Raw genomic sequence first — 22,631 nt, forward strand, 5'->3', positions numbered from 1 at the left:
GTCTCCTAATATCATTGGTACTGAAGACCCCATCTGGGAACTTGAGATTGGGTCCTAGCCCAGCCTCCTTAGGCATTCTCTTCAGTTGGGAAGCTTCACTCCCTGGGGGTGTTTGTTTACCCTCTTGTTTTTCAGTACTTCTACAAAATGTTTTCTAGAGTCAGTCATTATAAAATGTAATTCCCTGCATCTTCATCTATCAGTATTCAACCCTTCCTGCAAGGCCCAGCCTAAATGCCATTTCCTCCATGAAGCATTTCTGAATCCTGCTCCCAAACTCCACCAACAATATTTCAAAGCTTTTGCAATGACAAAAAACCCACAATAGTTGTAGTTCTTAGTCTAGTCCAGGAAGCACACAGTCATTTAACAAATATATTTTGTAGCTTTGTTTTAGTTCACTAATTTTCTACTATGTTTTTTCTAATTGATGTAACTTCTGAAGTGCCTTCACTATATATACAGCTTTACACAAACTAATAAAGTTAATATTCAATAAATTGTCTGTTTGGACTTGGATTGATGGCAATAGAGAGATGACAACAAGAGTGGCTATGGATTGAATTGAATTTCTACTGGAAGTAGAGATGGAGTGGGAGTTGTTTATGAAAATTGAAGGGTGGAGGCATGGTTTTAGCAAGTGAACCTTTAGTTCAAAACCACAGAGCCCCCCCCACACACACTAAAAAGAACAGAATTTTTACTAAACTTGAGGTCAGGTACAAGTCTGAATTCTGAAATCTTGGCTTTATTCTGATGGTACAGGTTTTAGTTTACAAGCCCAGAGGAGCAAAATGGTGGAGGTTAGAAGACTTAGGAGGGTCTTGCTTTAACACTATATTTTAGACATTTGGGTGGTATTTGGGGTTACTCTATCTTGGAACCCTTCTGGAAGCCAAAGTTACAGTGGCTAGATATTTGAAGATAAGGCCTCCCAACAAGAGCAAATTCCAACTCTTTTCTCCCAGCGTATTTTTCAGAGCCAAATGGACTTCATCGATTTGCTTACACACTCAGTCTGCCTTCTGCCCATCTCAGAGGAGGTACTTCTCCTTTTCCCTTAAACCAGGCCTCTTGACCTCAAAAGAAGCCGAGCCAGGGGAGGGATCTCCAAAGGATTGGCTTAGCAAAACAACAATCAAATAGACCCTTCACTCTGTCTCTACAATGCCAATCCAGATCTCATTAGGGGTTATATGTTATATATTTTTTATTGGAAATAACATCTCATACAGATAATGTAATCAGTCTATATGGTCACCAGATGGCACTACGATATTACAACTAAACACAAAGACACTGACACTTTAAAGGATAATATTTTCCCCCAAATAAAGAATAGAAAAGAAAAAGAAAAAAATCTCTAATGCTCTGCATTAGACTACATGCTCAGTGCTTTACATAAGTGATCTCATTTTAATGTCCATAACAAACATATGAAGTGTTGGTATCCTTGGTTTTCAAAGATAAAAAAGTTAAGGAACACAGATAAAATAGCTGATTGACAATTTCTCAGAACAATGGATAAATGATGAAGGATAATGCCATTTTAATTCCTGAGCCTGGGCCTGTTCTTTGAAAATATATTCTGCCTTAGAAAATGATTTCTTGCCCATACCTGCCTATATTACCAGCTGCATCTCTAGAATTCTGTATCAAGAACTATGCAAATAGCATACTAAATATTTGTTACCAGAATCTCAAACTTAACACTTCATGCATGGGCAATTTGTACATAGACTTGTTCTACAAAGTAATCCAATAAAATAATGCAACATGTCTTTGGAGCAACCTGTGTGCATCTCAAAATAATTATGCTAAATCAAAAAGAGGCTAGGGGAGACTGTACATCCTTCTTGATTACTTCAATATAAAATCCAGAAAACGTGAACTGCTTTATGACCAAATACTATATATAATTGGTGGGATGGAAAGAAAACAGTAAAAGAGTATGAAGAAACTTTCTGTGTGTGTGTGTGTGTGTGTGTGTGTGTGTGTGTGTGTGTGTGTGTGTGTGTGTGTGTGTGTGTGTGTGTGTGTGTGTGTGTGTGTGTGTGTGTGCTGATATGCTTAAATTCAGGGCCTTGGCACTGACCCTTAGTTTTCATTGAAAGCTCTATCGCATGAGTCATAATTCCACTTGTTGCTTTAGCATGGTTAATTGGTGATAAACATCTCGTGGACTTCCCTATCTGTGCTGCCTTCAAACCATGATCCCAGATCTCAGCCTTCTGAGTAGCTAGAATTAAAGAACTGAGTCACTATCTCCTGGCTATTCTAACATTTCATACACATAACTTCATCAAAATATGGCCTTTTATATCTGGCTTTTTCACTTTAAATCAGTGTCTTCAAAGTTCATCCACAGAACAGCATGACTACACTTGACTCAAATAATTTTCTATTGCGTGATGCACCACACTTTTATTTATTAACATAATAATTGATGAAAATATGGGTTGTTCCAATTTGTCCCATTATGAATAATTCTTCTGTGAATGTTTGTGTATGAGTTTTTGTGTGGATGTGTGTTTTAATTTTTTTGAATATAATTACTAAATCTTTAGGAAGTTCTGTGTTGAACCATTGCAATAGTTTTCTAAAACACCATTTTTCATTCCCATCTTCACTGTGAGGGTTCAGACTTCTCAACAAAACTGGCAGTACTTTTAGTATCTCTTTTTTAATACTTCCATCCTAGTGAGTCTTCTTGGTATTTTTATATAACTAACACATATACTATACTTGATTTTGTATAATATAATGCTTTGATAGACACTGTGCAATCATTATATAGTCAAGCAAATTATACCCATTTTTTTCTTATAGGCACTAGTTCAGTGTGATTAAGTGAAATCTATTCTCTTAGTGAACCTACAATAAAAAATATAACATTTTTGTGTTACTGGGATTTAAAGTCAAGGCTATGTGCTCATTAAACTGATATTCTACCACTTGACTCAAACACCCACCCCTGCATTTTGCTGGTTATTTTGGAGATGGACTCTAGCAAGCTTTTCTGTCCAAGCTGGCTTTGAACTAATGTTATCTAGATTTTAGCTTCATAAGTAGCTAGGATTTTAGACATGAGCCATGGGTACTGTGTAGATTTGGAATGCTTTCTTTTTTGGGGGGTCTGGTTGTGGGCCTGAACTCTGGGCCTGGGCGCTGTCCCTCTATCACTTGAGCCACAGCACCACTTCCGGCTTTTTTTCTGCTTATGTGGTGCTGAGGAATCGAACCCAGGGCCTCAGGCATGCAAGGCAAGTGCTCTACCACTGAGCCACCTTCCCAGCCCCATGGTTACTTTCTAATACAGTTTAATTAACTATAGTTATTGTGTTGCATATTAAACCTCTAGATTTATTCAGTATGCTAAGTGAAATAGGTTGGTGATCTCACTTATATGTGGATTCTAAAAAGGGTCAAATACTTAGATAAAGCATAGACTGGTGGATACAAGTACAATGAAGTGAGAGAAATGGGGAGGTGATGGTCAAACCACACAAAGTTTGTTATATAACATCAATAAATTTTGTCTCTTTTTTTGCATTTGCTTGAAAGATAATGATGCTCATGTTCTCAATGGTTCCTTGAAAAAAGAATTATTCAGATCCTTTGTCTGGAGTTATTTACGTATTTGGGAACTTAGTTGTTTAAACTTTGGCTTGAAAAATATTTTTCCCACCCTGTGGGTTGTCTTTTCTCTTTCTTGATAGGGCCCTGTGAAGCACTTTGATGATACCCCATTGATCTATTTGATTTTGATGTAAGACCTAAAAATAAGTGCTTATACCAACAACACAAAGATTTATGCCTTTCTGTTCTTAAGGTTTTGAAGTTTAGGGTTTTTATATTTGGGCCTCAGATACATTTGAGTTATTCTTGTGTATGGAATGTAACAAGAGTTTAAATTCATCCTTCTGGAAGTGGCTATCAATTTGTCGCAGGACCATTTACTGAAAGATGCTTGGATTTATCACTTGAGTGGTGATGAGAGAGTAAACATAATGAAAGTATCTGTTATAAAACATATGAGATTCAAGCCCCACGACCGACAAAAAAAAAAGATTAAAAAGATTAAAACATATGAGATAGTGCTTTGGACAATTTGAATATTAAGGGTCTTTAAGACATATTAGTGGAGACTTTCAGTAGAGAGATGGATTTACAGTGCGTTTCTACAGCTTAGATGAGATATATGGGCTGGAGATAAGAATTTTAGAGTTCCAATATAGGTAGAATTAAACATAGCATGACTAAAACAGATCATGGGCATATCCTGGGCAGTACTCACATATAAGGAATGACTGGGATATGAAAAGGGAATTGTATAACTTAAAACTAGAAAGGGAGGACAATGATCAGCTAAGAATTGTGACAACCAAAAGTAGTAGTTTCAAGAACAAAACTAAGTTTTCCTCCATCCAACTAAACTTTATTGGATGGACTGTGTATCTGGGAATGACAACCTTGCTGGAGCTTACATTCATCTGGAAGATATCAAAGAACAAGCATAGTTCATAAATATCTGGCAGAGTCTGATAGATGTCTTGAGGAAAGACACATCAGGGAATTCAATTTAAATGGAAAGATCAACGTGTTCCTCATTGAAAAATAATATATCAAGGAAAGATGAAGAGAACAAAAGATGAGAATATGGATTTCTGAGGGAAGATTGTTCCATCTGAAGACATAGACCACCACATAAGCTTGGAGGACAACATAAATTTTTGTGGAATAGGAAAGAAACCAGTATGCCTAGAATAGAATGAGAAAGGGGCAGAATTGAAGAGAATAGTGAAAAGGCAGGAGTGGCATATGCACAGGGAGGTCTTGGTCAACTTCATTATCAAGAGTTTGTCTTTACTTTGAGAGAAATATGGAATCATTAGAGGATTCTGATTTTTGTTGAATGCTCTGCCAATAATACACATCAATGTACAAATAAAAGGCAACAGACTGGTTAAAGTAGGAGAAAAAATGAAAGAAGCAGCAACGTTTGACAAGAAATATACTTATTACCTTATGTAACTGTAACCCCTCTGTATATTACCTTGACAATGAAAAAAAAAACAGGCTATTACAATAATCCAAGTGGGGACAAAGATGGTTGGCTCAGATTGATTGTAGTGAAGGTAATTAAAAGTGAACAGACCACACACACACACACACACACACACACACACACACACACACACACACACACACACTGGTATGGTTTCTTTTTATTCAGCTTCTTTGAAGTCTAAATTAAATATGATAAATCACCTTATTTTAGTTTTGGGTGGGAAAGACTCACAGAGCACATTTTTCCCAATGAGAGCCCTCAAGACCAGAAGATTTTTTAATTTTTTATTGTAAAAATACTGTACAAAGGGGTTACAGTTTCATTAGTAAGGTAACGAGTACATTTCCTATCAAGCATTGTTAGCCACTCTTTTGTTTTTCTTCTACCATCTTTTTCCTCATTTTCAACATAGTGTCTTTGTACATCTCATTGCAACAATGGGTCAACATGTACCCTTATTTCAGCATTTTGTTATTTCCCTTCCCCTCCCCAAATTGGAAAAATGTATATACAAGATACAGGGCTCTGGAATCAAATACAGTGAAAACGTGTCATACCAAGGAGGAAGAACATAGAAACAAAGAAAATCACATAGTACATTATAAGTACATTAAAAACAACAGCAAGCAAGATAAAACGTCTTGTGTCCCTATCTTGGGGCTCACTTCGCTTAGCATCAACCTATATGGTCATATGTACATAGCTTTTGAACTTTTCTGCTTGCCCTAGACATATGCTAGTTATTGCAAATAAGGGAAAACATGGAACATAGGTTTCTTTAGGCCTGGCTTACTTCTCTTAATATGAGTTTTCCAAGTCTTTCAATTTCCTAACAAATGGGGAGGTGTCTGATGGAGGCATAGAATTTCATTCTATCTATCTATCTATCTATCTATCTATCTATCTATCTATCTATCTATCTATCTATCTATCTATCTATCTATCTATCTATCTATCTCACATTTTCTTGATCCATTCATCTACTGAGGGGCATCTGGGTGGTTCCATATCTTAGCTATGGTGAATAATGCTGTGATAAATATAGTTGTGCTGGTAACTTTAGTATGGTCTTGTTTGTGATCTTTTGGGTAAATGCCCAAAAGTGGGATTGCTGGGTCATAGGGGAGTTCTATGTGTAGTCTTTTGAAGAAACTCCTTACTGCTTTCCAAAGTGGTTGAACAAGTTTACACTCCCACCAACTATGGAGTAGGCTTCCCTTTTGGCCACATTCCCTCCAGAATCTGTTTTTATTTGATTTCTTGATTATGGCCATTCTAACTGGGGCGAGGTGGAATCTCAATGTTGTTTTGATTTATATTTCTTTTATGGCTAGAGAAGGTAAGCATTTAAGACCAGAAGATATTTAAAGCTACCATACTGTAAGAGGAAACTCTCTTTTCTACTTTTGAATTACTGGCTTCAATTCACTCAGAGCAATGGATATAATTAAAGGTATTCCAATCAATGAGGACTTTTTGAAACATAAATAGGAATTAACAACTCTTATTTATTGAATATTTAGTATATGGCAGAAATAAACATGCTGATAGGTTAACTTTTTAATTCTTTACAAACTTTGATTCATTTTACCCTCATTAAAATAGAGAAAATTACTGCTTAGAGGGATATGAGATGTCATTATAAGTATGACATCTGAACTCTAAAAATTATTTTAGCATATATTTATTATACAAAAGGATTTCATTGTGCTTCAGACCTAAACGCTTAATTACAAAGTAGCCTCAGTGGGATCTGTAGTTCAGACATTCAACTGAATTGAAGGCATGTGATCTAGTTAATCTGAAGCAAGAACAAAAGAGGCTATGGAACTGTGGACTGGTGGCTCACACCTATATTTCTAGTCTCTCAGGAGGTTGAGATCTGAGGTTTTTAGTTCAAAGCCAGCCCAGGCCAGAAAGTCCATGAGACTCTTATTATCTCCAATTAACCAACAAAATGCTGGAAGTGGAGCTGTGGCTCAAGTGCCAGCACTGAGTGAAAAAGCTAAGGGACAGTGTTCTGCTCCTGAGTTCAAGCCCCAGTACACACACACACACACACACACACACACACACACGAATAACATTTGCATGTAAGTACTGTGAACTTACAATTAACATTTGTTAAGATATTTTATCCATTTGCAGGGAAATGGTGTGTATCCACTTACATGAAAATATATAATCACACATGCACCCATACACTCTAAAGGGAACACTATGCACACATTACCAGTATTAATGATAGAAGAAACCTCTATCTTAAGTGTTAAGGTTGTTCTTGAGTTTTAAAGACTGAAGAGTTTCTAAGCCTGACTGCAATGAATGCATTTAGCAGCTTTCAATGAGTTTTACTGTCATGTAGTCACATTTAGAAGCGATTTTGAAAAGAAGTTATCTTTAGAAGAAATGTCCACAGTTCTTGACACATAGCAGAAGCCCAATAAATGCTTTTTAAAGGAATGAGTGGGTGAGTGAAGATTCTTAGTAATGTTAGTTTGGAATTTTTATGCAGACCATGAAACCAGATAGAAGACAAAAACTAAAAGTTATGCAGATGACTTTACATGTTCAGAATTTCCCAAGAAGAAATATGACCAAAGAAATAAATCATTTGTTGTATATACTTTCTTTTTGTGGTTTTCTTTTGCCTACCTTTGTTTCTGCACTAAGTACAATATTCCCTTCTTTGATATATTGCCTATAAAGTCAAGATAGAAACTCTGAATTATTGTCAGTATTTTCTGTATTTCTCATGAGGCTGTGCACTTTATTACCTCCATGCCTATGAGACAATTCTACCCTAAAATGTGTGAAGTTGGTAAAATGATTAATTACAAGAGAGTTGGCAGGAATGTGACAGAAGAGAGAAGCCCAGCTTATTGATGTTTGTCATTTTATTTGCAATACTTTAGGTCCAAGTTTCAAACTGCAATATTTTTACACTCAAGACACAGTCATGCACAATCCATATTTCAATTTTCTATTGCTTCAACCACAATTTAAAATAACAATAACAGAAACAAAATCCTTAAAACAATTGGATGCTGAGGTCAGAAGGATGGAACCATACCATCAGCAAGTCCACAAAAGAAATAACTTACTTAAAAATCAAACAAAAGACCATAAATATCTTTAATTCAAATTTACAGAAGAATTTTCACTACACATGGGTTTACAGATAACACATCTTGACAAAAGTAACATACAGCCAAATGAGATACAATTCTGATAAACAGTGAAAATGTAGATCCTCTTCAACTTATTTTATCTGAATATTGTGAGTTTAATCCCAGTAAGTATCAGTACCATTGTGATCTGGCTCTTAACGGCTGATAATATTGAGATTTAAAATTCAACCCTTTAGTGGTTGTAGGATTCTGTGAAAGATCTTAGCATCACTAATGAATATAGTATATGCAGGTTCATAAGCACACCACACACAAGCACACACATTGAACTTGAATTTTGTACTTAGGGCTGGTTGGCACTCTGCTGTAGGCAGGCATCCATCTAACTTGCACTTTGCTCTCTTTCCAGCACATGCTCATACAACTGTGCAATCACTGACAGAGTTATCATCATAAGGAATGCTATCGTTGGTTCCCAACAACTTAATTTCTTAACACGTCTTAAAACAAAAGGCATGCAATTATCTTTTACATTTCTCTCTGTAACTTGCAAGTGCTTAGGTTCATTCTTTGTAGTCTCACCTTTTAAAATGCATGAGTTCTGTCATATTGTGCCACTTTAGGGTTAATTCAATAAGGCCCAGCACTGCTTCATAGGAAAAGAGAGACCCAAGTACAGTTCTCTTCTACCAAATGTGATGATGTATTTCTGTTCTAGTAGCAAATACTGGCCACAGCTTAATGAAAACCAGACTTTACATACAAAGAGTATAAAAAATGAAAGCTGGGAACACTCAACAGTAAAATGACATTAAAACAAGAACAAAATAATTCTAAATAAACTGGAAGGCTGCCACAAGTTTTTATATCAACATTTCTTGGTAGCATATCAACTTCATTGAATTGAGTTTTTCTATCTTACATAGTTCTGTTGTTTGTAAAATAAGAGACCCAGGTCTAAGCATGCGATATTTGCCATCACTTTATCAGGTTTGAATTTGAAAGGCAGTCAATATAATATAATACAACAATATTTTAGTTTTTGGAAAGACTGGAGAGTAGCTAGTCCAATATCCACATTTTACAGATGAAGAAATAGCCATGGAAATGTTAGGTGACCTGTCCAAGGTCTAATAGTTAGGAATAAAGCCCATATTAAAATTCAGGTGTCCTTCTTAGTGTAGTATTACTTGCACTACATCTGAGACACTCCGTGGAATTGCTATCAATTTTCTCTTAGGTACATAATCATGTGAGAGTAGTACCTGCCTTACTGTTGGCATTATGGGATAGCATTCACTTGATGGCAGCTTCTGAGGGAGACACTGAGGCACTAACCAGATCTATAAGTTAATCCTACAAATTCCACCAAATTAAGTGGCAGTAAATGCTACAAGTTGAATAGTACATTTAGTATGCCAGGGTGTGCATGTGGCAGTGATATCTTAGTTCCCATATTTGCAGATTCACTTCAGTAATGTTTAATAATAAATGGACATTCCCAATGCGGATGAATGAGAAATTGTCTTAGATATATTGGGTCACTCATTAAAAGAGTCTGGATCAGAAAATGAGTGAAAAAATAAAGCTAACTGAAAGAAATATCATAACAGAAATGAATCTTCTATGAAACCTTCTTTCTTAGAAAAATAATTCCACTATTTCAAGGCCCTGTGTATTTCCTTCTAAGTCCACATGCAAATATATGTTCAGAATTGTGTGTTAAGTTCACTCAAAATCCCAGGCCCATTACACTGTCAGTTTATAAACATTGAACTTCAAGTCCTTATTTCTCTGAGACTGGGAGATGCTTGTACCATTAGCCTCACCTTTGTTTAACTGAATATTAACTGCAAATGGCTCAAAAAGGGACCACAAATTTCAGCTGGGATATTAGGGTTAAGACTTTCATAAGAATGGCCTAATAAAAAGCCTGTAACTTTTCCAGGTATAAGGTCTGCTTTTGATGAAACTATTATTCATGAGGCCATTACCTCATTAGTGAACTCCTTACCCAAAACTTCTTTAGTGAGTTAGAAGGAAATTCCTCTCTTTTGGTAGATGATCTCCCTTTCTCTTAAAAATGACACTAACTGCATGAATCAGTAACTTAGCAGTACAAAAGCATATGGAGGCCATCCTAAGCCAAAGTGAGTAAGACTGTAATTGAATGCCCACAGGCACAGAAAATTCTAAATATTTGTTGTAATAATTTCATTCGGGTTTTAATTGAAAGTCATAATTTCTCTTGAAATCAGTGAGGCCTGTTTATTGGTCATTAAAAGAAGAACCTTATCTGAATGATGTAAAATCTTTTGGAATGAGGAAATGGTGGGAGCTAGGGATTCTATCTTTGTATTTCCTCAAAATGGTACTTGAAAATCCAGAAAGGTAGCAGTAGAACAAATATCATCAAAGGAACTAATCAAATGGCCACACCTCCAGTCCAAAACAAGCACAATAGACATCTGGATGCCATGCCAAAGCAGAGGGCAGCCTGTTTTAAAGCAGAAGGATGTATTTGGAATTCTAGGAATGACATCTCCCTAGCTTTGATTTAGTTAATTGTCTCCTAAGAAAGCACGTGCCATACCTGAGCGTGTGCCAACCTCAGCACCCAGGCAAGTATAAAGCCTATGAAATATTTGTAACTAGCAAATATTTGTGCCCTGCATGCTCTGGGCTCTGGCCAGAAGACATCTGCTTCTAGCATCTTTTCTATGTTTCTATGGTTTCCTTTCTGATGTTTACTCATCACAAAGTAATATAATGATATCAAAGAAAATTTCAGAAAGAAATTTTTTACATAATCCCACCACCCTAACAACTGATTTCAATTTTCTGTGTTTTCAGTCTTGCCCATATGCACACTAATTTTTTACATAGCTGTAATCCCTGTTTATATTATTTAAAAGTGACTTGGTAGAATCTCTCTACGAACTGGCAGCCTAAATAGAAATAACTCATTAAGCAAAGGAATATAATTATTTACACAACCTTTGAGCTGAGAAATATCGTTTATAGACAAACATCTCAAACTATCAAAACAGTTATATAGACAGCAGGAAGCAATTTTATATTTCTTTTTCTTTTAGCAATGGAATGTGCTTCACAGGGGAGAGATAGATGTGAGGACCAAGTGGTGAAAATCAAACATTGATGTGCAATTCACAAGCCTGAAAGGAATTTGAATAACACAATTAAAGAATAAATACTTGACTTAAATCTTCTCACGTGATTGGCCATCCAGTAGCCAAAAATGGAACATGGACGCACAAATATTTACAATGACACATCGACAAGATCAGCAAGAACGAAGTCATTACCCAACATGGTGACTGATTTGAGGGGACTGAATCATCCCAAAATCCTCACAGGATTATGACAACGCACCAGATCCTTGCTACAACATTAGTGTTCTATTCTTTCTTAAATAAATAATCTCTACTGTGCTTCTCACCCTTCCCTGACTTTCCCAGTGCCCTATTCCTATCTCAGGGTATTTGGAATCGACATTCAACCATGTGCCCTCAACTATATCAGGGCACTCTAACAAGACTAAAGATCTGGATAGACTCATCTTTGTCAAGATGAATTTTAAAAAATCTAAGGAAAGGGAATAAACCATTAACCATCTGGAGTCCAAGTTGTTTCAGGGTTCCTATGTGAATCCTTCAGCATCATTTTTGGCACGAGAAACAGCTTCTAATACTTATTAGAAATATACATAACTCTCCAGAACAGGGAAGGGGCTTTAAAAGCTGCTCTCATTTGAACATTTACATGTAGGTAAATTTGTAAGAGCAATGCCAATTGGGGTATACCATTAAGTATTGGTACAAAGTGGTGGTAAATAAGTAGCTGGCTCCTCAGTGTTAATAAGCTGAACTAAAAGCAGAAAGAGCAGCCATTTCTGTCAAAGACCACTGCTCCAGGGTCTTCAAAACAACAAGGAAAAAGGTCTTTATGTATATAAGGGATGCTAATTGACAACTAGGATTTCAACCAGGTGATGTTGGCTCTCTTTATTGGCAGCACATAGTCATCAAACTTGAATTTGATTTGTATCCCAGGTATTTAATTGAATTCCCTGGCACTATGAGTGAAAAACAAACTTTTGATTTTAAAATAAAACAGAAATTAAGGCCTTTGTCTCTCATTAGAGCAGTGTGGCATTACAATTTTAAGCCAAGACAAGTCTTTACAAAGTATAACATAGTATGCTTCAAATCATCATTTGATTTTCTTTACACATTTGTTAATCCCACTGTGGATATTGTCATGGGGGAGGGGTGTAAGCCCCTTCACATTTTTATAGTCTAGGAAAATAGGAAATACATCAGTGGTGTCATCTTCTAAACATAAGTATGTGCATTATATGGTTAGCAGAAATTCTAAAGAAAGTGCTTTCATTTTAAGAAAATGATAGATGGATGAATAGATGACTGAGTGGATGGACAGATGAACAGATGAATGGGTAGATTGATGGATCTATATACCTCATAGAGGAGGCAGGCCTATAACATTGATGTCTTTCCCCCTCTTGCTGAATGTAGATAGGTTCTATTCAGATTCTTTATATATTACAAGAAGCCTTCTACAGTATAGATTACTAGCTTTCCAGTAGCTTAGCAAAACAATTTTCCAGGACTTACAAAACTGACGATACACTAAAAGAGAAGCATATCCTTTTCTATGCAGATACCTTCCAGTTATTTATCTACTCTTAGAAGATCCAGGAACTTTTAACTGTTGAATTTTTAACATATATATGTATATATATTTGTTTTATATATTATATAGAGAAATAATACGTTTTAGAATTTTCCCTAAGACACAAAAAAGAATTCAATTGGATTGATATCTCTTAGTATACTATGGCAAATTAAAATGATTTTCACTGGGGCATTTTAAGATATTTTTGAACATGCTTTTGCAATACAAAAGTCCAAGAAACTAAATATAAACATACCATATTTTGAAACAGAACTTGGTATCCATAGGGAAAATGGGGAAAACATTGGAGATATATCTAATAAGAGTTGAATGCTTACTAGATTTTTCTCCAGATCATTAAAAAACTTTGAAAGTATTATAACTTGTCAAAATAAATTAATTGTAGCATAAAGAAATGTTGGGTGATGGATCTATGTGTTTCTTACAAAACATGTGTTCCATAGCACAGGAGAGAATTCAATTAGGTATGTTTAATTTTGTTGACTTAATGTCCAATGACGGTTTTGGTATTATACTTGTACCTTGTTTTACTTTTGGATCTTTGAGAGACCCTCATCTTTGCTTAAATATGGATTCTCCTATCAGGATTTTCAAGGTGCACAACTTGGACTCACCCAACAAAGATGTCACAGTTTCAGTATGAACTTTTTTCTGGTATCATGAAGGTTAATAAGTTAGTGTACATGACAAATCAACTACATCTTAAGCATCTTTTGAAAATGTGACAGGATTTCACCATTTGAGCTTTCTTTAGATATATAGTTTTTAAAAGCCTCTCCTGAATACAATTACTCCTCTCTGCTTTCAGAAAATGTCTTAAATGAATCCTTTCCAATACAAATGCAGAAAAATAGGTACACAAGCCACCACTATAGAAGAAGAATAAAAAATTGCAACTCTATTAGGGCATGGACTTCCACATGTTCACACAGTACTTGCTCTATTTTTTGTTTGTTAGGATTTTTTCTTTTTGTTATTTTTTCTTTGAGTTTTTTTCTTTTTTTAAAAAAACATTTTGACATCTTGTTTTCTGGACATCTAATGACAATGCGAGTGAAAAACACCACATTGGGTAAGGGGTTCGAAGGAGGTTTGAATGCACGAGGGACTACTCTCTAACTTAAAAACAAACACAACACTATGAAGAGGGAGAGTGCATCTTTGAGAATTCTTTTTCTTCAAAGTGAATGCACAAGATGAGGGGATTCACTACTGGCTCTTTCGCTTCACAGTAGAAGTGACCACTTGATGGTCACTTCAACATTGCTGCCCCAATGGGGCTGCAGTTCAGGCTTACAAATAAATTACGTAATCTGAGGGAGTAGGAAAAAAGGCTTATAAGAAGTATCTATTCATTTGAAAGTTAAGAACTCCCCACCCCCTTTGACTGTCTTGTCTTCATCTTTCCTGCAGCAGTTCTATTTCAGTCTTACTCATGAAGGAGATGGAGAGGGTAAGGCTTGAAGTCCTAGCGGCTGCTGTTCTTAATTGCTTCCTTTGCAGCAATAATCAGAGGAGTCAGGCTGGAGAGAGGCTTGGCTAATTTTAAAAATGGATGCTGTATAAAGAAGAAAAAAATTACTGGAATTCTTTCCCCCAACCAGTATATTGCTTTACCTCTTCCAGCATCCTTTTCTTCATTAAACTGTATCACCCAACTAAACACCATTTAATGAAAAAAAAGCTTGGGCCAGCTTTTTCCTTCAGATTATAGTTTGTCTTTTAGTATCATGCAACCCTTTGGAAAATGACTGGCATGGCTAGAAACTTTTGTGTTTCTGGTAAATGCTTGCTGAATTTGAAATGGACTTAGTGATTTTCTTAGACTGATGAAATTATCTGGGGCAGAGCTCATGCTTGAAAATGTCTTCATTGGACCATTAAATAATTTTGCTCTGAAACCAATAGCTTTCTAATTGTGAAGTATAATGTTGTGTGTCCATCATTTCCCTGTTCTCTTTTTTTTTTAGTTTTTATTTTTTAACGTTGGCACTGGGACTTCAACACAGGCTCTCAAGCTCTCATTTGGCTTTTTTACTCAAGGCTTATATTCTATCACTTGAGCCATGCCTCCAGTTCTGGCTTTTTGCTAGTTAATTCAGGATATACGCCTTGTGGATTTGTCTGCTGGGGTTTATATTGAGCTGTAATATTCAGATGTCAGCTAGGTTGAACCACAAGCACCTAGCTTCCACCATTTTTTCTTTCTTTTAGCTACTCTATGGTAGTTAGTGCAAGTGACTTTGAAATGGCTTCCTCATTGGGGGCCTGTGACACTGTATTTTCTTGGGAATTTCCAATAAAATACTAACTAATCCTTTTCCAATTTTTTGTTGGATTTCACTTCCTTTTCCGACCTCATATATACCAGAACTTGACTCTTACTAGCTCCTTTTTCTTTTTTTTCTTTTTTATTGTGAAAATACTGTACAGAGGGGTTACAATTACATGGGCAAGATAATGAGTACATTTCTTATCAAGCATTGTAGCCTCCTTTGTTTCCCCTTCGCATCCCTTCCCATCTTCTAGCTCCTTTTTCTAATTTCATTGTTTCAATATATCCTCATTAATCTATTAACTTATTGTCTATGACAATATCTTTCCCAAACTCTGGCTCTACTTCTCTAAGTGCCTACAGGACATTTTATCTAGAGTGTTCTATCACATTAAATTCAACATTTAAAACATCATGTTAAAAGCACTTCCCCAAGAGCACATGCATACAACATCCAGGGGTACAGAAAAGCAACACCAGAGGGTCACAATGTTTTTTTCCTTGCAAAATAAAAACTCCAGAAAAACAAAACATATTTTCAAATTAAACTGCCAACTTTTCAGAAAGGAAGCAAGCTGTCACTGAGCCATGTATTTGATGCCTGCACTTATGATAATTGCCTAACTCAAAGTACATATCTCTTGACAGTACTCGGCTACTGTCACACATTGAGATGGAAAGCTCAATATAACTCTCTTTTTGTAATTGTCCTATTTTATTTTCACCTGCAAAAGCTCCTTGGCAGATCCTCGCCTATCCACATCCATCTCAAGACAGCGATTTAAAAAGTCACGGAATACAGCTGACAATCTCTCAGGATTCTGGAGCTCTGGGGTTCCATTAGTGGCTATCAGATATAATGCCTACAGAAAAAAATAGAATCTATTCAGCACATACATATTAAGCTCATGGGTTAGCACAGAATGCACAGACCAATTTTCTTCAAATTTATACTCAGTATCCTAAAATTTCCATATTACAGAAGACCAGTGGCATGCATTTCAATGTTTCTGTAACATTTAGAATGGATAATATTGGCAGTAAGGATATCTATGAATAGAACTGGGATGAAAATAACAGATTATAAATTTTGAGAAATGAAAAAAAAAAACAGAAGATAGTGCATAGATGAGAAGCAACTGGTTGTAGACAAGTTTTTAAATACTTTTGGAAGTTGTAGCCCTATTGGTTTAAGTTAGAGTTCCCATGATGTTTTGGCTAAAATTAGGGGAAATGAAAGAAAAGTTTACACTAGTAGTCTTGGTACCTGAAAATAATGTAACCATAGTAAAAATGTAAGTTGGTAATACTTACTAAACATCTCTGACATTATTTTCATGTAAGATCAAAACAGAGACACATTAACTCATAGTTTGCTGAAGGAATCAGTTTCTAGATTTCAAAAAAAGAGAGTTGGGCCCAGAAGCATGAGTAATCACAAAGGTAAATCATCCTTGAAGGTCCTTAATAGCGGAACAATCTGACCATTCTTCATGCCTCCCATGAGCAAACAATTATAGAGCATTTAGTATTCATGAGGCATTAGACATTGATGATCCAAGACAGTAATTTGGCTTTCAAAGGTCACACAATTTATCTAGGGAGGGATACATCTAGAGAGTGATAAGAACTAATATAGAAAGTTATGAAGTACCACATAAATACAAGGATAAGGCAATTTACACTAGAATTCAGAAAAAAATCTTAGAGGAAATTGGCATTAGAACAGTGTCTTGAAGAATAAATTGGAATTTGTTTCCAGATATTATCACTAACATCATGCCTGCCCATATGAACATCTCCCTAAGTCTATCTTTTCGATTATGATTTTATCTTTAAATAGTTGTACCCATTCAACATAGCAGTTCAGGACTGGCTTTAGCTCAGCGGTTACTTTGACAAGCATTCTCAACATAGCAGTTCATAAGTATAATGCATCTTAATTAATTAATTAATTAATTAATGCATCATCTTTCTCCCCTATTTTCACAATTTCTTGTGAAATTGTGTGCATGCATGTTGATCCTGGAGCTTGAACTCAGGGCTGAACACTGTCCCTAAGCATTTTTGCTCATAGTATTCTGCCACTTGAGCCACAGCTCTGCTTCCAGACATTTTTTGGTGTTTAAATGAAAATAAGAGTCTTAAAGACTCCTACCCAAGCTGGCTTCAAACCATGATCCTCAGATCTCAGTCTCCTGAATAGCTAGAATTATAGGGGTGAGTGACCAGTGCCTGGATCAAATTTCTTAATTTCATAGGATATGTATTGATTATTATAACTGCATTCTTCCTCTTTTCCTCTCATTCATTAACCTCTCTCCCTCAGATCTCCTCCCACCTTTCAAGTGCCAGATTCCTGGTTCCTTAACTCTTAAGAAGATTTTTGAAATGAACTCCAAGGCATGGACACAAGAGGTTTTTCTTTGTTGTTGTTGTTTTTAATGTACTGATTTTTTTGTTTCTTTTGTCTGTTCATCCCCCTATAGTATATCCCCTGTTGTCACTGTATTAGGTTTTGGTACCTTAGTTTTTTTAAAAAAAGATTTACTCCTCCTGATGTCTCTTTAGCTTTGCTGCAAATTCATCATCCTTTCCCTATCATGGCTCTTAATATAATTACCACAAATAATTTTTCAATCTCCTTGCCCCCGCAGAAACATCTGGTGGCAAGTAGAACAAGGCTACTTTTTTCTGAACACTATATCTTGCATGTTTTTGATGTTTAAATATTCCTCATAAATATCATTTTAATGACTGCATCATGGTTTATCAGGTAGATACACCATAAATACTGGTATTGTAGCCAATTTAAAAAATACTCATGAAAAAGGTTGAAGCACATTGACATCTAAACAGTTTTCTCCCAGTGGCCATATTATTGGTGACTTACTTTTTAAAATACACTTCTCAGTTTTCCAAAGTTTCCACAAAGAACACAATTGCCTGTAATATTTTAAAAGCCTCCAAAATATTATTTAAAAGTAAATTTTAAAGGCCTTGGTGTCTAATCTTCATCTACTTGCTTTGTCCTCCTAGGGTTAAACCAGCTTTTCATCAAGTACTATCCTTTCAGGGAAACAAAACCCCAGACTACTTCTTTTTCAATTATTGTTTTCATTTAAAGTGCTACAGTATTATTTCCAACTGACTTCCATTGCAAAAGTCCATACTTTTCAGTTATAAGGTGGGCTAAACTGGATTTTATGGACTGGCCTGGAAATCTAATCACCATGCTCAATGCCACTTCTATGGGAAAATGCACTCTGAGTTAATTTAAAAATGAACTTTTGGAATACATCCTGTGTGTAAGCTGAAGCCTATCTTCATATAAAAGAAAATTACTTTCTTGCTTTATATGTCCTTTCCCCATGGTATAACCCCTTCTTTCATTGTATTTGATGTTGATATAATTTGTGGAGTTTTTAAATAGGGATACAGGTGGACCCATTGCATCAATGAGATGTGCAAGTTTTTATGTCACAAAACAAAATTTACAACTTTGGTGGGGGGGGGAGGAAGCGGGGGATGGCAGGGTGGGGGATAGGAAGGGGAATAAAAAAGAAAAAAAAGAAAATTACTACACACACCTTTGTTAATGAGAAACAAGTACTGTTGTAACTAACATAACAATGAGAGAAAAAGGGATTTTTAGAGCAAAGTCAAGACCTAAATGAAGAAAGACTGAGAAAAATAAATCAATCATAAATAAACACATGTTGGTTTTATCTGAGCAAGTGAAAATTCAAAGAAAATGAATTGGCTACTGAAAATCAGACTAGTGACTTCTATACTTGGTTATTTCTGACACAAGTAAAAAAGCATAGGAGCATCCTTGAGTTTTCCTCACTCAGCAATCTCCGTTTATGATACTCATTCTCTCGATTGCCCTTTGTACCTACATCTCATTTCACATTGGTTCATGAATACTTGATCCTTGTTTACAGAACTATCTTTTCTTTTGGACCAAACACCCATGGAAAGTAGTAACTGTGTCATTATCATATCTAAATTTGGCAGCAATTTGTTCAAAATAGGTGCTTAATGAGTGTTTTTGTTGTGAATGAAAAGGAAGCCAAAATGTATACATCTACTTGATCTAGAAATTTGAGAGATTGGTATAGAAGCACTAAAGCTAAGAACCTAAACTATTAAAATATAAAATACACAAAGATGAAGTACCTTTTCTGAGTTGACGAAGCCTGGCATGTGATAACCTTTGACTAGCCACTGCTTATTGTAGAAGAAAGAAAGGAGTTCCTGGAGCAGTGAAAATAAAGTGTTGCCATCAAAGGGAAGGAAATAGAGGGTGGTGCCTGTAATCCTCGGTGTTTGGGAGACTCCTTTTCAATTGATATCTATATGTAGTAGCATGTACCTGCCATCTTAATCTATGCGGAAGGCTAAAATTAACAGGAGGAATGCAGTTCCAGGCCAGCCCAGGGATGAAAACTATGCATGACTCCATGTCCATGGAGGGATGCCAGACATGATGGCACATGTGTAACATTCCAGCAAGTAAGGGAAGCCTAAAGTAGGTGCATCTTGGCTCAGGCCAACAGTCAGTCGGAAGTAAGGGCCTATCTTACAAATACCTAGTAAAAAATACACTTGGAGGCATGACTTAATGGTAGAGAGCTAGCTAGCTTAGTAAGTGAGAGTTCCTGTGTTCAAATGCTAGTAATGCCAAAAATTCAAGGGTGGAAAACTAGAGAAAGATGACTACAAAGTGTCTAATATGGACAAACTCAAAGAGCTGAGGGAGAAAAGAAATAGTTTCTGGAACTTGAAACAGTCCAGAAACTTATCTTCTCTGGCTCACTTAGAGCACAGAAATTTCTCTTGATTAATCTGCTAATAAAAAAATAAAAGGTCTGCTTTTTCCCCCTAACATGAAGCAATATGAGTTTCATCTTAACTGGCTTTATTTATAATGTGAAAAGGACAATGAATGGCAGAAATTACGGCTTTATTGTGATATACACATTACTTAAAGTTTGTAAGGTTTGTAATGTTTCAGAATTCTGCATAACTCTATTTAGATATTTATCTTGACATAGAACACAGATATTACTGACCCTGATGTGCAACTAAATTTACCTAAGCACTAAGAGAAAATGAGTTTATCCAGTTGAAGGGATAATTCAATTTACCTTATTGGCAATTTCCTCAAGTTTGGAAAGATCAAAGCAGTCATCATAGAAATGACCACATCTCTTTAAAGAAGTTCCAAAACAATCCATATGTACCCAATAAATTTTCATTAAGTCAGTTTTGCAACAGAACTAACCATTTAATTAAAAAGCTTTAGTTTGTGACTTCAGTTCATTATAACAGTTTATAAAGTTTGTGTTAAAACATCAAAAAACAAACCAGAGGACTTATATGGAAATGTGTTAGCAACTATAAAAGACTTCAGAATCAATACGAAGACACACTTTACAAACAGGATAAAGGTGTAGTAAAAACAAAAACTCTTTTAGTAACACAAATATTGGGGTCCCAAAATACACTTTCCATGGAAACTATCATACATGGTAGGTACATGGGCTTAAGGCCTAATTCACAAAAGTCTATTAAACTTAGAATGTACCTAAGCTATAAAAAAAACAAAACAAAAAGCTTTTACCTGTATCTCAATATCTGTATGCCGAGATATAAGATTTGTTGAATAATTATTACTCATGTAATTCACACAACAACCTCCTGAGGTAGACTATAACAATCATCATTGACAAGAAAGTAAATGGTCCCATGGGATTAAAATTAATAATTGACAATGCAAGAATTAGTATTTGGATCCAGATGTTATGCATCCATAGCCCATTATCTGGACTGCAGTACAAAACCACCTCTCTTCCCAGTCTCTAAGTTAATTCCAGCAGAGGGAAACATGGATAGTCAAGAACTAAGGAAAATTCATTATGAACAACTGCCTTAGTTTATTTTTACAGAGGAAGCAGATTATTTTGCAGCCAATCATTCTCTCTATCTTGGAAGTTGGGAATGAAACATAGGTGTCCACTTCGAAAATTTGCATACTGTATTTCTCTCTCTGTGTGAGAAGAAACATTATATGTAGCATGTACATTCTGGTATTTGTCTGTAATTTACTGACTTCCAGATTCTTTTATCATTTTAGACTTTCATTGTTTAATAAGCAAGATTTGACAATGAGTGACTTGACATCTTGACTTAGTTTGTTCATGGACTGAATTTTCAGAGGTTAAAGTCCAGAATATATTGTTGCTTATGATGTATTGATGGATTTCAGATAGCCCTAACATTTTCTTTCCTCTGAAAACAGTAAACAAGCACCAATCTTCAAAATTAAATCACTAAGTTAGGATTGGATACCATATTTGATTCAACTTAATAGTCTTCTGTAAAAGCAGTGTGATTTGCTTTAGCTTCCTTCCTGTCTTGCATGAAAATTCTCATCTGACACCAAATTATGACAAGGACTTTGTTGTTTTTTTGTTTCATCCTTTAAAAGCCATTTAAAATAAACATTTCCCTGTAGACTGATAGTAACAGGTAATTAAGGAATATATGCTAATTAGGTCAGTACCATCTGAACTGATAAGGAGATGGAAATGCTAATATCCCTGATTTGGTCAGCATAGACTATATGTACATGCCAAAATATTACACTTTAGTGATTGTAACCCCTCTGTACAGTATTTTCACAATAAAAAACTTATTAAAATATTACACTTCATCACATTAGTATGTTACTTACAAATTAAAATAAAGTTAAAATGAGAAAACTTATTCAGAAAAAATTTGTCATCTATATTTAACACATTATTATCCAAATCTCCCATTTCTTCTTCAGCCCACACCCAATTTCCTGTCATAGATACCTTTCAACATTGTACATTTGTTCATGTCTCATCCCAGAACATTTAGAGCAGGGAAGAACTAACTAAATCCCTGATTCTTTGGGGCTTTTCTTTTCTTTTCTTTTCTTTTTTTAATTACCATATTCAGATTAAATCAAGCTGACTGTGATGTGATCTGAGAAACATGCATTATTGTTCACATAAACTGATTTCAACTTTTCTTAAGGGTAGCTAATCAGCTGAACAGCTCTGTATAGAACAATATACAACCTTTTCCATCATCCTGCGGAGTGTAGACTATATGTTCATGTAACATCTTTATCACTAGTGTTCTTCACCAGTTTCTCTCTAGTATTACAATCAACATGAGGTTACCAAGTCCCACATGCAGCATGTTTCCCACTGTGATCAATGTGTTTGCCTGGTAAGACAAGGAAGATCTTTCCATTATATAGGATATGGATTTAATCTGGAAATGATCAGACAAATGTCCCAAAGGTGTTTTCTGAAGATTATTCCTTTGAAAGCACTCTTAAAGACAACACTCACTCTATTGATACCCTTTTGACGGA

General features: G+C 35.5%; 1 protein-coding gene across 7 annotated transcripts in view; it reads right to left on the reverse strand.

The window, feature by feature from the left end:
* Window positions 1-7,802: 7,802 nt before the first annotated feature.
* Pak3 (p21 (RAC1) activated kinase 3) overlaps window positions 7,803-22,631 on the reverse strand; it is a 270,788-nt gene continuing 255,959 nt past the window's right edge. For all 7 annotated transcript variants that reach the window (XM_070039896.1, XM_070039900.1, XM_070039895.1 and 4 more), the window contains 2 exons: window positions 15,940-16,077; window positions 7,803-14,497 (listed from right to left, as the gene is read on the reverse strand). In XM_070039896.1, the coding sequence (XP_069895997.1) occupies window positions 14,408-14,497; window positions 15,940-16,077 (228 nt within the window). In that variant the 3' untranslated portion in view covers window positions 7,803-14,407. The remainder of the gene's footprint in view (window positions 14,498-15,939; window positions 16,078-22,631) is intronic.

This window comes from Dipodomys merriami, unplaced genomic scaffold (assembly GCF_024711535.1).
Source record: "Dipodomys merriami isolate MVZ:Mamm:240054 unplaced genomic scaffold, mDipMer1.0.p SCAF_3, whole genome shotgun sequence".
NCBI classification, from domain to species: domain Eukaryota; kingdom Metazoa; phylum Chordata; class Mammalia; order Rodentia; family Heteromyidae; genus Dipodomys; species Dipodomys merriami.